At 45.2% G+C, this 15,357-nt stretch overlaps 1 protein-coding gene across 1 annotated transcript in view; it reads right to left on the bottom strand.

Annotated features, from left to right (window-relative positions):
• Positions 1-15,357, bottom strand: part of LAMB4 (laminin subunit beta 4) — a 109,419-nt gene that overhangs the window by 67,967 nt on the left and 26,095 nt on the right. The window contains exons 11-15 of the mRNA XM_049641329.1: positions 15,011-15,199; positions 9,074-9,253; positions 6,988-7,097; positions 4,301-4,380; positions 3,593-3,743 (exon numbers count right to left, since the gene is read on the bottom strand). Of these exons, the coding sequence (XP_049497286.1) occupies positions 3,593-3,743; positions 4,301-4,380; positions 6,988-7,097; positions 9,074-9,253; positions 15,011-15,199 (710 nt within the window). The remainder of the gene's footprint in view (positions 1-3,592; positions 3,744-4,300; positions 4,381-6,987; positions 7,098-9,073; positions 9,254-15,010; positions 15,200-15,357) is intronic.

Genomic DNA, 15,357 nt, shown 5'->3' with positions numbered 1-15,357 from the left:
TCTCTCTGCTACCTCTTAGCTTTTTCCTTATTCCTTCCTTATGCCTGCCAGGACTACAGCAGAAAGCTCTCCCTCCATCCCAGACCTCCCTGCGACTAGACCGCACTTACAGGAACACTGAGGACAGTCTTCGTCAGGTCAGTCTCTGGCTCAGAAAGCGTCAGCGAGTTCTCATTGCCCAAAAAGTAAAATATAGGCTCTTTAATAGGAGGATCTACTGTTCTTTTCCAATACTTCTTCCCTATATAAACTTCCTGTTCTACCTGGGAATATACCTACCCTGTCTCCCCTCTGAGCCATTATTTATAACTTTTCCTGGCTGGACTGTCTTCTCACCGAGGCCACCAACTGGAACGCTTATTGCTTTCAAGTCTCAAGCCACATTATTCTGTGCCTTAAGCCTGTTCATAAAGTATCACTTTTGGCTCTGAAATCTTAACACACGGCACATATGGATCCTTCTTGTCATACGTCTCTGCCCCCATCCTGAGGTATCTATGTAAGTGTATTAGCTATAGCTAAAAATTCCTGGAGGGCAGAGACCGTGACTAATTGCTTTCTATGCTGCCCTTAGCCTGGAGCTCAACGTTACGCATGTGGGTGGCACCTATTGATGGGTTAAGAGCAAGAGCTTTGGAACCAGATGCACCCGGGTTTCAATCCAGGGTCCACTGCCCACCAGCTGTGTGACTTTGGGCAAGTTAGGTAACTTCTCTAATGTCTCCCTAATCTGGAAATTAAAGGTGATAGGTTGTTCGGGAAGTCAAACGAGGTAACGTATATAAAGTGCAAAGGACAGAGCTCTAAGTGGAAGTTGTTTTTCTTCTTCTTTTAAGTGACCTCTTCTCCCAACGTGGGACTCGAACTCCTGACCCTGAGATCAAGAGTCTCATGCTCCACCGACTGAGCCTGTCAGGTGGCCCTGGAAGTTTTATTAATATCAAAAGCAAGAGCATAGTAAGCACACAATACATATTTGTTGAATGAATGCACAAAGAGGGTCTAGCTTAAACTCTTCCTACTACAATTAAGGATCATCTTTTTAGTGGAGAGGAAATTATTCGTGCTGTATTTTAAACACAACATCAGTCCCAGCTTGAATTGTCATAGATACTACTTTCCGATCCTCTGCACAATTTTCCTGGCCCTTTAAGCCCATTCTCTGTCCTTGATCTTTGAACCATGGAGAGAGGAGTAAGGCTTCACGTCGGACTACACTCATGGCTTGGAGCTGCATTAGCACATTAGCACATTCCCCTTAACTGCTTCTCAGCAGCTACGGCATGGCGCACAGGGAATATACGTTAAGCATCAGTCCGTCTACTCTAGATATTACAGCTGCTTTGTGTTTTCTTATCTAAAATAGTGGGAACAATTATATTTAGAGTTGTATAGGAAAGACCCTCTCGTGTGACCCCTCTACTGTCACACTGTTAACTATGCTCACAACACTTCAGACACTGGTGTGTGGTTTATTCCCATGCTCACCAAGTCTCAGACACCAGCTGAGTGTCCTGTAATTTAATTCAGTCCCGACACCATCTCCCTGGACTTTGTGTCAGATGCCACAGGTTGAGAGCTCAGTCCCACCAGACGGTCCCCGCAACCCCACCTTCGGATGCCAATGGAAAATCCAGGTTGTTCCCAGTACTTCTGACCAACCAGCTATAAACTGGGATTCCCATGACCCCTTCCTTGGGCTCGATAATTTGCTAGAACAAAACTCAGGGAAACACTTATGTTTGGTGGTTTATTATATAATAAAGAATTCTATAAAGGATACAAACTACCAGATGAAGAGTTATGACTGGGAGGGTTCTCTATCAGGAGCTTCTGGCCCCTGGAGTTGGGGTGCACCACCCTCCTCGCACATGGATGTGTTCACCAACCTGGAAGCTCTCTGAACCCTATATGTTGGAGATTTTTATGGAGTCTTTATCATATAGGCATGGTCATTCATTAACTCAATCTCTAGTTCCCCTCCCCTTCACAGAGAATGGGGTGGGGAGGATGGAAAATTCTAAGCTTCTAATCAAAGCTTGGTCTTTCTGGTGACCAGGCCCCATCTAGAAGCCCATCAAGTCACACAATTAGAACAAAAGACATCCTTATCTACCAGAAAATTCCAAAGGATTTAGGAGCTCTTTACCAGGAACCAGGGGTAGGGACCAACATATATCTTCTATTATTTTACGATAGTTATAGCCTAAATATAAATACCAATATTATCTTACCAAAGTGTTTTCTTTTTTTTTTTTTTTAATTTTTTTTTTCAACGTTTTTTTTTTTTTTTTTTTAATTTATTTTTGGGACAGAGAGAGACAGAGCATGAACGGGGGAGGGGTAGAGAGAGAGGGAGACACAGAATCGGAAACAGGCTCCAGGCTCCGAGCCATCAGCCCAGAGCCTGACGCGGGGCTCGAACTCACGGACCGCGAGATCGTGACCTGGCTGAAGTCGGACGCTTAACCGACTGCGCCACCCAGGCGCCCCCCAAAGTGTTTTCTTAAGTCACCATCATAAAGGTGCAAAATTAAAAATCATGAAGAAGAATGCAGACATAGAATAGTTTCATTTTGATCCCACCCACCATGGTTGTAAGTTTAAGTAGGGACAGTGAAAGCCTCCTGCCCCTCCCCCCGATTCCAGTCAGCAGAAGAGAACATTCCAAGCCTCCTAAGGGGCATTTTCATCCCTCCCATCAATGGTGTCCAGATAAAGAAAAGATCTCAGGAAACGACTTAGTTGCTGGAACCTGGACGAGTTCCCGTTTTCTATCCAAACCCTGTCTTCAGAACCGACTTTTACATGCCTTCTCTCTTGAAGACTTTCACCGCACATCCCCTTTTCCCCTGCCACATTCCTGCCTGTGGCTGGGGTCACATGCTTGAGAGTGTCACGGGAGTCTAACTTCTCTAATCGTTCCACACGTGTGTGTCTGCTCCTCTAACAAGACTTTTAAGAAATACGTTTTTAGGGAAAATATCCCACAGGACCCTGACTTGGAGGGAATGAAGTAGGGCACCGAGTGACAATTGCCCTCACCCACACCAGTGAACATCAGTGAGAACGACTAGTCTATGATCAGCTTCAGGAGGACATCGTATACTTCCGTTTTGAACCTTATTTGCTCATCGTTAGCAGAGGTCTGTGAGGTTCCCGCTGTGGCTCAGACACTGTGGCGGATGCTAGGGCAACAGTGGTGAACGGCATACACATCTGTCCGTCCATCTTGTGGTTTATAGTGTCGTGGGGAAGGCAGAGAAGTAGATACTCAATGAACACGTGTTAGCAGACAGCCACATCGAAAGAGCAAAAGTCAGGTCCATTTGACCACAGCCTCAACCAATTCCCACTTACGTGCCAGGCTCTGCGCTAGACTTGTAATATAAAGATCACGTAAAATGCAGGCTCTGCCCTCCAGAGTTTCTATAACCTTCAGTTCCATGCTAAGTAAACTCTGTTCTGATTGGCACGGGTGGCCAAACCATTCTTTTCCAGGTACCTTACCCATGATCTCAAGGGTGTGCTATATGTATTTACCGCCGCCCCATCAAATCAAGTCTGGAAGGAGACTAAATGAAATACGAACCAAAGGTGCAAGTCCTTGGAGAGGGGTGGCTTCCTCTGCCTCATAGAGATAGAAATTCAAAGGAGCAAAGAAGTAGCCGGGGACTGATTCAGTGCAGCTGCGGCCAGTGATGTGCGGGCGGCATTCACACTGGCCATCCTTGGGGGAGCACCTGGGGAGAAACAAACCCATCACGCACAGATGGAGAGGGGGGAGGGATAAAACGGAGGCATGGAGGTGCTGAGCTAAATGCCTTCTGAGTTTGGACCCGCTCCTTGAATCGATCAATCAATGGTCTTGAGGAGGATGTTAGGAGGCCATGGGCTCTACATGTCTGGTCTTGAAAAGCAAATCCAGATCCATGGAACCCAAGTAGCCACCTCTTTCCTCTGATTCTGCTCTAAATGCTGCAAAAAGGAGTATATAGGACCTCTCCTTATAGGGTGGCAAAAAGTTGGTGTTTTAGGCAGGTCAAGTCACACACGGCATCTATCCCACCACCTGTGGGTTACCTAAGCAAGAGGACTGTTGATCTCTTCCTTGGAAATATTTCGAGCAAAATAAATCATTTGGGCTGTAGTTAATGTCTCAAGATCATTGCTTTTCAACACCCTTTGCTCGTCATGGAATAAAGTCCATCACCGATGACTAGAAGCCGGTCAGAATAAAATGTGGAAACGTGAGTGGAGACTATAGCCACAGGACTGCGTCATTCATTTAGTGACTTACACGTTGGAATAAGCACCTCCAATGTCACAATCACAGGGAGAACATCCATGGAGCTGATTTTCCAGTCCCCAGTATCCAACCTATAAAGAGAAAATGCTCAGCTAAATCCAGCTATGAAGATACGTGCTGCTCTGAAGGGTAAATATTAAAATCAGTACAGTTCAGTCGACACACGTCAAATAGCCACACAGCCTGGGCAATCACACAGTCACCTTTCCTGCCTGTGTACTTGGTAATGACCTTGGAGGACACATCTCTCCTATTCCTGGGACTTGGAATGAAGGGGACAGGCAGGTTGCCTGAATACTATTCCAAGCAAAAATGCAGTGGGGGCACCTGGGTGGTTAAGTCGGTTGAGTGTCTGACTTGATCTTGGCTCAGGTTATGATCCCAGGGTTATGGAATCGAGCCCTGTGTCAGGCTCTGCCCTGAGTGTGGAGGCTGCTTAAGATTCTCTCTCTCTCCTTCTGCTCCTCTCCCCTGCTTGCTCTCTCTTTAAAAAAAAAAAAAAAAAAATGCAGGGGCGCCTGGATGGATCCAGTTGGTTAAGTGTCCGACTCTTGATTTCAGTTCAGGTCATGATCTCACAGTTCAGGAGTTCAAGGGCCGCACTGGGCTCTGTGCTGACAGTGCAGTCTGCTTGGGATTCTTTCCCTCTCTCTGCCCCTTCCCAGCACTCGTTCACTCACGGTCTCTCTCAAAATAAATTTTTAAAAAATATGGTGAAAACTACACAGTTCCTCTGACCACACCAATTTAGCCTCACGGTGAGTTGTTTAAGGCCAGTCTGGGGAGAAGGTCTTCAACTAGCCTATTTGCAACTGCTTTTGTAAAGCCAGTAGATTCTCTCACCACAAAAATCCCAAGGGGGTTTTAAGGGGGTTTTACTTCCTCAGTCTTAAAATGTTTGGGGGTAAAAAAAAAATTCAAGTTGATTTTGAGATCTTATTTGCATATCACAGTTTAGCAGGCTCTTATGTTTGTAAGTAAGCTGTTTTGTCATAACAAACTCTGCAGGAGAGAGTCCGTTTTGTTCAAGACTTTTCTTCATTGCAACATCTTGACCTTTATTCGATATAAGCAGCTGGGGAGATACAAACAACTATTTCTTAAATCTGATAACATTTACTATAAAATGCTCCAAAAACGACTTCCCTTTCAAACCTCAATTTAACATGCTCAGACAAAATCAAGGTCTTAATAGGCACGGCAGTCTCATTTGAAACGGGTTTGTTATGTCTCTATTTTTGTTGTTGTTGTTGTTGTTATCTTGATAGAACTTTCCGCCTGATTTTACTCAGAAAGATTGATTTTAAACATTAAAGCCTGACAGAATTTGTTACAAAACACAGCAAAAGACTTTTGGTATCTTTCCTGAAACCCAACTTCAGTCTGGGCAGAAACAATGTGCAATGACGGACTTCGCCAAGGATGTGGTTGTGAAAACTCCCTCTAGGCCAGGGGTGCTGGCACATGGGGCTCAGAGCAGATCTGGGGCACCGCCGGACGGAGGACGAGGTGGGGCACCTGGTGGACATGTGGGTGCAGCCACAATGGGCAACCCTCTTCTGCCCTGCCCCTCCCCCCACCCCCTCCCCCACTGTGGCCCCTGCTCAGCGATTTTCCTCCTGTAAACACAATCCAGTGACCTATATATACAGTGGCTGTCAAACTGCGAACCAACAAAGTCAGCCTGAGTCTAAGGTCTCTCCGGAATCATCTGACGCGGCATCTTCGTCAATCCTGCCAACCAGCCCGGCATCCTTCGTGTTGCCCACATGCAGCCGTGGAGCTGGCGTGGCTCACCTTCCTCCATAACATGTCCAGGTTACCTGCGCCGTCTCCCAGAGTTCCCTCTTCAAGGGTACCTTCTCGTCTTCTTTCCCCATCCTCCTGTGCCCCGGCCTCATATGTTTCCAGTAAAATGACTTAAAATATTAACACAGAACGATGTTGTAATAGGCATATGTTTCTTATTTAGCAGCTACATTTCTTCAGACACATCAAGGTCACTGTTCTTTTACTAGGTTGAGTTTGGGGTTTTTTCTTTCCAAAATGTCATGGTGGGCTGCCAGGATTGGAGAACAAAGGGAAAAGTTGGATTTGGACTCCCTAACTGCATGACACATTTCTTATGGTGTAAAAAAGGCTTTAGTTTACTAATTTTAGACATACATGCTCACATGTTTGGAGTCTAGAACAATCCAGGAGTTTATTTCCCACAGGAATCTACAGTCCATTTAAACCTGCGGGTTTTTTTTTTTTTTAAATGAGCTCGTCCAAAATATTTCTAGGCAAAGGGTGGTAGGGGTGATAAAGAGACTATACGCAAGAGACAGAAGAAAAGGCTCCACAATCTGGTGGGCTGAAAAAAGGGAGCAGATAAATTGTCATATTCTACTGCTTGGTACGTTGGGGAGAACAGTGGATAAAACTTCTGACATCGGTGCCCGGGTCCATTCGGCGCAATCTGGGAAAAGTCGGTGTGCTGGTAAATGTTTAACAACCAGCTAGCTCTCTGTAGAAGGGTTAGTGTTTGCTGATTTCTGTTGTGTAAATACTTTTACCGGGGAGGACCGAAATACATCAGCACAAGGAAAGAAATTAACGAGACCAAGTGTCCTCTGGGCAATGGCGGCAGAAATCTACACGACCACATGAAAGGGAAATCCTACGCAAATACATACAGTGCACTCTTCACAGTGTGGTCCGGTGGCAAATGACTGGCATGCACATTCGCCAGTCTCCACATCACAGGCCGAGAGAGGCAGACTCCCAAGAGGGTTACAGTTGCAGGCTGCAAGCAGAGCAAACACAATTATTCTATTTCCCCACCCTTGTCCTTAATAGCTCACGCTGAGCAAAACGCGTGGCCACAAGAACACCCGACATCCAGCCCTGCCAAGTCTATCGTCTGCCTGGCCTCACAGTTCTTGTATGGCATACAACTCTGTGTGGGAAATCCAGTGCCAGACATTTCCAGAGCCCTCATGCGGTGCTACTGGATGGTAATTAGAGAGTAGAAGTAGAAGTCATGTAGGCTGGAGCATCTGGCACCGTTATCCCGAGTTATCCTGAGTCCTGAGTCCTGTGAAGAAATTACGCTCCCAGAGCAACATACACATTTCCCCTGTGGGACAAACCAGTGTTCATGGAAACAACCCAAATGTCTGTCAGCTGATGAATGGACGCATTCGATGTGGAGTAGCCCCACAATGGAATATTATTCACCCATAAAAAAGGAATACTGACACAATACTGCAACATGGATGCACCTTGAAAACCTCATGCTAGTGAAAGAAGCCAGTCACAAAAGACCACATAGTGGATGATCTCATTTGTACAAAATATCCACAAGGGGTAAATCTAGAGAGACAGAAAGTAGGTTAGTGCTTGCCTAAGAGGGGTTAGGGAGGTGGGAGCTAAAGGCCAGGGGGTTGCTTTTTTTTTCTCATGGTAAATACATTTAACATAACACCGACCGTTTTAAATACAGCCCCACAGTTGTGCAACCAATCTCCAGGACTCTTCATCTTGCAAAACTGAAACTCTGTGCCCATCAAACACCATCTCTTCCAACTCCTTCCTCCCCCACGTATGTACCACATTTTGTTTGCCCATTCATCCATGGATGGACATGTGGGTCGCTTCCACTTTGGGGATACTGTGAATGATGTTGCTATGAACATGGGTGTACAAATCCCTCTTCAAGCCCCTGTTTCCAATCTTTTGGGTATATAGCCAGAAGTAGGGTACAGGGTTTCTTTTGGGGGTAATGAAAATGTCCTCAAATTGATTGTAGTGATGGTTACACAACTCTGAATATGCTAGAAGTCACGGACTTGTACTTCAAAGGGTGAATTGTATGACATGTGAATTATACCTTACTAAAGCTATTAGAAAAGAAAAGAAAACAGAAAACAATATTTGGCCTATTCTAGGAGGACATCAGGTCAGGGCTGACCCAGGGGAAACACTTGGAGTACTGAGAGGTGTGATGAGAATTGGTCTATTTGATCCATTGTCCTGGGATTTAATGTTGCCATTAAATTCCAGGAGAAGGAAGGATTCAGCATGCTGCTCTCTAAACATGCAAACAATCCACAGTTCCTTATATGGGCAAGAACACAGAGCATGACAGAGGGAAATTATTTACCCGGATTCCCTGAGGAATCTACAGTTCTGAGACCCCAGGCAGCTAAGAGTTTCTATGATCCTAGAGGCAAAGGTCTCCCATTTGGCCCCAGAAAACTCTGAATTTCTTTGTTTCCTCACAACCCCTCCCTTGGCTCTTTAATTTTGTTCTTCTCTTTGTCAGAGAACATAGGACCAATTTAGGAGAGGTGTGAGAACAAAGGAGAAAAGTAATTGGAAAAAAAAAAAGGAAAAAGAAACCACCCCTTGAAATCTACTTAAGAAGTCATCAATCTATGCATAAATGCATAATGTAACTTCACGAATTTGTATAAGGGAGTCCAAGTCGAGACCATTTTTAGAAAGGTTTTGCAACTCGGCATTAAATTTCTTGGCATTTTCTCATGTTTGCTGCAGCGGGGAAATGTGAGCGCCCCCTGCTGGTTCCTTATGATAAACTCAGCTAATCGCCAAGAAAAAAAAAATCTCCATTAATTTAACTAAAATCTGCGGAAGGTCTTGAATCACCTTTAAAAACCCAGAGGCCGGCAATACTCTTGGGTATTTACAATGACTGAAACTGAGGGCCCCAAGCTTTAAAATGCATTCGGGCTGGCCGTCCTGCCGCTGCCGACTTACGCTGACAGCCCAGGGGGTCAGCGGCGCTCAGTCCGTGGTGGTTGGGCTTGCACTGGTCACACTTGGCTCCTTCCACGTTCTCCTTGCACAAGCACTGGCCGGCCACAGACCCCAAAGCAGGATCAGAGTGGCTCACACAAATGCCACCCGATAAGGTCCCGTCCGGGTCACATTCACAAGCTGGGGACACAGACATGCATTATCTTAGTTAATTGCAAATTGTGGGAAACCTGAGATATAAACATAGCCGTTAACTCATGCTATAGTACTTTATTTTGTTTAAATAATTAAATATGTTTAAACAACTAGACCAGTGGGCGAGGACTGTTTAGAAATGTCTCCCAGATCTCCGGCCTTGGAAAATGTTGCACAATTCCATCTGTATCTATCTATCTATTATCTATCTATCTATCTATCTATCTATCGAGAGAGGAGGGAGGAAGGGGGAGAGAGAGAGACTTTTAAGTGATTCTAAAGTAAGAGGATCAGAGGAAGACTGCTATTAGGAAAACTGCATGTGAAGAATAGATTAATTTGGGGGGTGATGAAAATGTTTTAGAGCTAGGTAGAGGTGCTGATCGCACAGCTTTGTGGTAGGAAACTGTTCATCGCAAAATGGTCAGTTTTATGTTATGTTCATTTCACTTCAATAAAAGATTAAAGAAAGAAAATAAGACTCCAAAGGTGAGAATAATGTCTAGAGGCAAGTAGGAGTGGGGTGCTGTAATGAAATATACAAATACAGATGTGAGACAGAGAAAAAAAATCACATGTCTATCAAAACTCCAAAATGTGGTTAAGAAAGTATGTCTGCCCTTCCCCCCCTCACAGAAAAATAAGGATAAGTGTGATCATTCTTTAATTCTTCATGGAAGGAGCACGTATAAGAAAGAAAGGGGAAGAAGAGCAAGAAAGGCTTATACCACTGTTTTCTTTTTGGAAATCTGCTGGCAGGGCAAAAGCTTGGATGAAGAGATTCTGCAAAATGAGATAAACGATCACCTGTAGCCAAGGAGCAGCAGAAGCACCGGCGACCCTTTTTCTTTTCAGCAGAAACTGGAATAACTCAAGAAAGGAGTCGAATATGAAAAGGGATGCTGATGGTGTGAATAATTCCAGAGGGGAGAAGTTATCAAAGGCAGAGCTTGATGTGATACAAGGAAGAACTCTCTGATAGTTCGAGGGGCCCAACGCCCCCCAGTGTTGAGGGGTGGTACCCGGGAGAGGCTGGGGCAGTAGTATTGACTACTGCGGCTCTGGTAGAGAGGACAGGTCTGTTGGTGGACATCAGATGACCACTTGGTGCTGTGTTTCCAAGGGACGCCACTTTTAAGGAATGCAATAAAGATTAAAAAATGACTATCCTCGGGTGCTTGGGTGGCTCAGTTGGTTAAGCGTCTGACCCTTGATTTGGCTCAGGTCATGATCACACGGTTTGTGAGTTCCAGCCCCACATCGGGCTCTGCGCTGTCAGCTTGGGATTCTCTCTCTCCCTCTCTCTCTCATCCCTTTGCCCCTCCCCTGCTCATGCTCCCTCTCTTTCTCAAAAAAGAATATCCTGATTCTAAGAAATAGTTATGTTCGCATTTATACATGTTTACTCTGGATTCATAAAAACAAACTCCTCATATCTAAAGCCATGTTATGTAGGTTTATATAACAACCGTTCAGGTTAGAGAGTTTGATGGAAAAAACCTACTCCCACCAGTTGTTTGGTTTATTGAAGCAAACACTCGGTTGTCTGACAGAATCTTTCGATTTTCAATTGTTATTGGATTGTGACTGGTAATGAAATCTTATTATGGAAAAACAGCATTCGGTCCGGCTTAGTTTGGAAAAACCAGAATTTTCTTCTAATTAAATACAGTTGCTTCTAGAAAGGAAGGAACAAGCTGGAGTCATTTTAGAAGTAGCCAAAAGGAAAAACGTCAACTTTATCTGAAAGACACTCCAAAGGGTCAGCCCTGAGTTCCAGAGTATAATTTAATTATGCACTGAAGTAGCCTTTAGGGAAGGGATGTGGGTGAATGGGTAGTAATTTTACTTTGAAATAACCCTAAGTCATGGCCTTAGAAGTCCAATAAAACTTCTTGGCATCACACAACTTAACTCCAGCAAACCCTTATTATCGGCAGTTGAATCTACCAAATCTTTTTTGTTGTTGTTGTTGTTTTTCCCCTGTATCACATTTGGCTGTGTTTTAATCACAGCCGACTTAAGATTAGTCAACCCCTATGCCTGGAATCTGATCATGTAAATATTTAGGTGCAAACGAGGACAATTTAGAGAAAATTTATAGGAGACTGCTAGTCAGTCTTAATAAATGCCATTTGTATACACAGACTTCCACACACACAAACATGCGTTTAGGGAAACTGGGGAGTCTCTTGAAGATTGTTTTTACAGGCTCATTTGTCTTTACTTTAAAAAAAATACCTCCTTGTATATATAGAATAGCCTCTTAATTTTACATCTGGGTACCAGTTTTCTTGACTCAGTTTCCTTTAGAAGTGCCATCAAGTGGCTCTTTTTTTTTTTTTTTAAGTTTATTCATTTATTTTGAGAGAGCGAGCGAGCAGGAGGGGCAGAGAGAGAGGGAGAGAGAGAATCCCAAGCAGGCTCTGCACGGCCAGCACAGAGCCCGATGTGGGGCTTGAACCCACAAACCACGAGATCTTGACCCGAGTTGAAACCAAGAGTCAGACACTTAACCAACTGAGCCACCCAGGCACCCGGATACTAAGTGGTTCTTAAGGAACAAGACGTTGGTTAATGTGAATATCTGACTTGGTTACTTGCAGTCTCTTTCCAGATTCCTAGGTTAGATAACCTTCGGAACATTATATTTTCCCCTGATTCCACCTCAGAGAGCAATTCCTTTTTCTTTTATAAATGCATAGCGTTTAAAACATTAATAAAAGGTATGTGTGTGTGGGGGGGCGGAATATAGATTCTGGTGACAAAGTAGGACACTTAGGACACTGATTTAAAGAAATTGTTTTTTTCTGAGCATTCAGTTCTTTGTCTCAATTTTAAACAGATCACATAAGGTAAACTTTTATGTTGTCAGGCGCCCACTCCGCAATCTGAACAAAAACTTCATTTATGCCTTTTCTACGCTGTGAGGATTTAAAGTTTGAAATCTAGGATGTTGTATACATTCTGGTGGCTACTGAATTACTTCTGTATAGGACTTCATTTTATGTATGATGATGGCATAAAGTTGGAAGTTGTAGTTTTATAGCAAACCCCCCCCCCCCCCCCCCCAATATAATAACAGACTGGTGACAGAGAGTAAGAAGCAGGATTTCTGGGTATGGGGAGAGGCAACGTTCCATGGGTCTTGGGTACCCGCGCAATTTTTACTCAGTGTCCCGGCAATGCAAGATGGCTCTTCACCCAGCCCTTTCCCAAGGTTGCGTTGTCAGCAAGCTACTTTCAGGGATGAGGTCACGTCTTCCCCTGGACAAAGAACAAGCATGCTTCTCCTTGCTGTAAAAGCAATGAATGCTCCAAGCGCTGTGTCCCTGGGCTGTGACATAGACTCATTTGTATGTGGGATCCACCTGGCATCCTTTGAGTTGCCCCATGGGACTAAGGGCTTGGAGACATGGGAACACACACCAATATAAACATCTTGTTACTTCCTGTGCCATGAGTACTAAAGTCCTTTGTCTCTAACCGGGGAGTTTCGTGTCTTCTGCCAGCATCCACGAAACAATAACAAGCTACTTGTCAGTCTGCAAGTAGAGTGAGATCTTAGATCCAGTAGTTACCCGTGCTCAGTACTTGAAATCAAGTTTATCTATGAGATAATCCACAGTAGTGCCGGGACCAGAGTTGAGACCAGCAAGATGCCTAGGGCCAAAATTTAAGGAGGTGCTCCCTGTCTGGTTAATGCAAATGGCAGGTGATAACCTCGCACTTACATCTCTGAGAGATGTGCTACCTGAAATGTTGGGATCTGGGTCATTCCCTTGCCTCACTCTGGTCTCATTCCTCCAGGGAAATTCAATTTTAAATAATGATGAGACAGGTTTTCATCAGCAAAAATCGAAGTGTGAAAAAACCAAGTGCTGGCCAGGGTATAGAGCAATGAGAGTACTCAACCACTGTTGGTGTGGGTGCTAACTGGTACCCCCACTTAGGGAACAATGTGGTACCATCTAATCACCTGGAAGAAGTTCATACCCCATGATCCATTAGTCCCACTTCTTGGTAGGACTCTTAGGGAGAGGTTTTGTGCACTTGCACAAGGCCACACATACAAGAATGCTTTGGGGGGGATCAAAAGAAAAATGGCCAAATAGATTCTGTCATATCTATAGGAAGAAAGAGTTCTATACAGACATTACACATAGATCTTAAAATTGGAGAATTAGAGCTACCTGATATGGACAAATCTCAAAAACATAACGTTGGGTGAAATAATCAAGGATACATACAGCGTAGTATCATCTATGTAAAGCTTGAAAACATGCCAACATAACGTTGTTTGTAGACAAGAACATGTAAAAGTGTAAAAGCCAGCACTGTACTGGTAATTGCCAGTTATATGAGAGTTTATCCCCAGAAAGGAAGGTAACAGTGGGGTACCTGAGTCACCTGTATCGCCGTCATGTGTTATTAAGGTCCTGAAGTTGCCCTGGGGTAAGACATTACATTTTGACACAATTGCTGGTGGGCATATTATTACAGTATTCTCTCTTATTTTTATATGCACAAAACATTCCATTTTCAACAGCTGAGATTAAAGACAAGATGAAAGATTTTTAAAGATTAAAACAAAGATGGTAATCGTTAGCTTATGTGTCTTCTCAGCAAAGATGAATTGTCTACAGCCGGTCAAATGTAGCCCATTTCACTACAGACCTTCTCCTTAAGGCGAGACTCTGATAAACCCATCGGAAGCTGATAATTTCCTAAGTCGAAAATATACTTAATACATCTAACCTACCGAACATCACAGCTCAGCCTCGGCTACCTTAATCTCGCCGACAACACTTACGCTGGCTGACAGTTGGGCAAAATCTTCCTACACACAGCCTGTCTTACAGTAAAGTGTTGAATGTCTCGTGTAATTTCCTGAATACTGCACTGATAGTGAAAACTTGTTGTATGGGCCCAGAATGGTTGGTTTTTTTAAGTGATTTTTTTCCCCAAATGTTTATTTTTGAGAGAGAGAGAGAGAGACAGAGTATGAGTGGGGGAGGGGCAGAGAGAGAGGGAGACACAGACTTTGAAGCACGTTCCAGGCCCTGAGCTGTCAGCACAGAGCCCGATGCGGGGCTTGAAGCCACGAACCCTGCGAGATCACGACCTGAGCGGAAGTTGGAAGCTTAACCGACTGAGCCACCCAGGCGCCCCCAGAATGGTTGCAAGCGTATGGGTTGCTGAGGCTCCTGACCAGGGGTCTGACTGGGAACTGTCCCTAGCTACCTGGCCCAGCATTGGGAAAGAGGATCATCTGCGTATGGGTTGGCCTGGGAAAAGATCCGAGTTCAAAATTCTAAGCAGGTTTCTACTAAATGCCCATTGCTTTGGCACCGTGGCAAAGTTGAAACATCCGAAGTGGAGCGGGCCAGAGTGAGTCGGGTCTCCCACGCTCAGCTACTTCCCCCAGGGGACCCACAGGACACTCAGGTGTCTGCAGCACCTCCTGAACCACCCGCCTCTTGCTGGCTGAATCCGGAATAGTTTCCTGATTCACCAGTGTCGGCCACCCACACGGGGCTGCGGGATGGACCCGGATTATTTGGCCCAACCTGTCGTGAGAAAGGAAAGCTCTCAGAACCGAGTGCTTTTTCAGACTGCCCCCCCCCCAGGCCCCTAAATGCTGCTAAACCGAGTGGGGGCGGGAGGTGCCTGCAGCCCAAGCGAGACCTCTCCGTCGGCCTCACACGTGTGGAAGAGACAGGCCACAGGCCGGGGACTCACGGATGCACGCGTAAGGATCGGACATGGCCCTGAGCGGGTCCCTGTAGAAGAGGGGTCTGCAGCGGTCACAGTGCTGTCCCTCGGTGTGGTGCTGGCAGTCCTCGCACACACCCCCGCTGCGGCCGCCGCTCGCCAGGTACGCGGTCATGTCGAAGTGACAGCGGTCCGAGTGGCTGTTGCAGCGACAAGCTGAGGAAGGAGAGGGGTTAGGAGAGACTGGCCAAGGTCTGGGGGACCACCAGGCAGCTGTTTGGGCACAAATCACTGCAGCCTCAGTGCTCCGCCGACTTGTTAGAAATATACCAAGTACATGAGGATTAAAGCAGGTGCTTTCGAAGGATCTTTCT

Source organism: Panthera uncia, chromosome A2 (genome assembly GCF_023721935.1).
Source record: "Panthera uncia isolate 11264 chromosome A2, Puncia_PCG_1.0, whole genome shotgun sequence".
In the NCBI taxonomy this organism is placed as follows: Eukaryota; Metazoa; Chordata; class Mammalia; order Carnivora; family Felidae; genus Panthera; species Panthera uncia.
The sequence above is the reverse complement of the archived record's forward strand: the minus strand, read 5'-3'. Positions and strand labels throughout refer to the sequence as shown.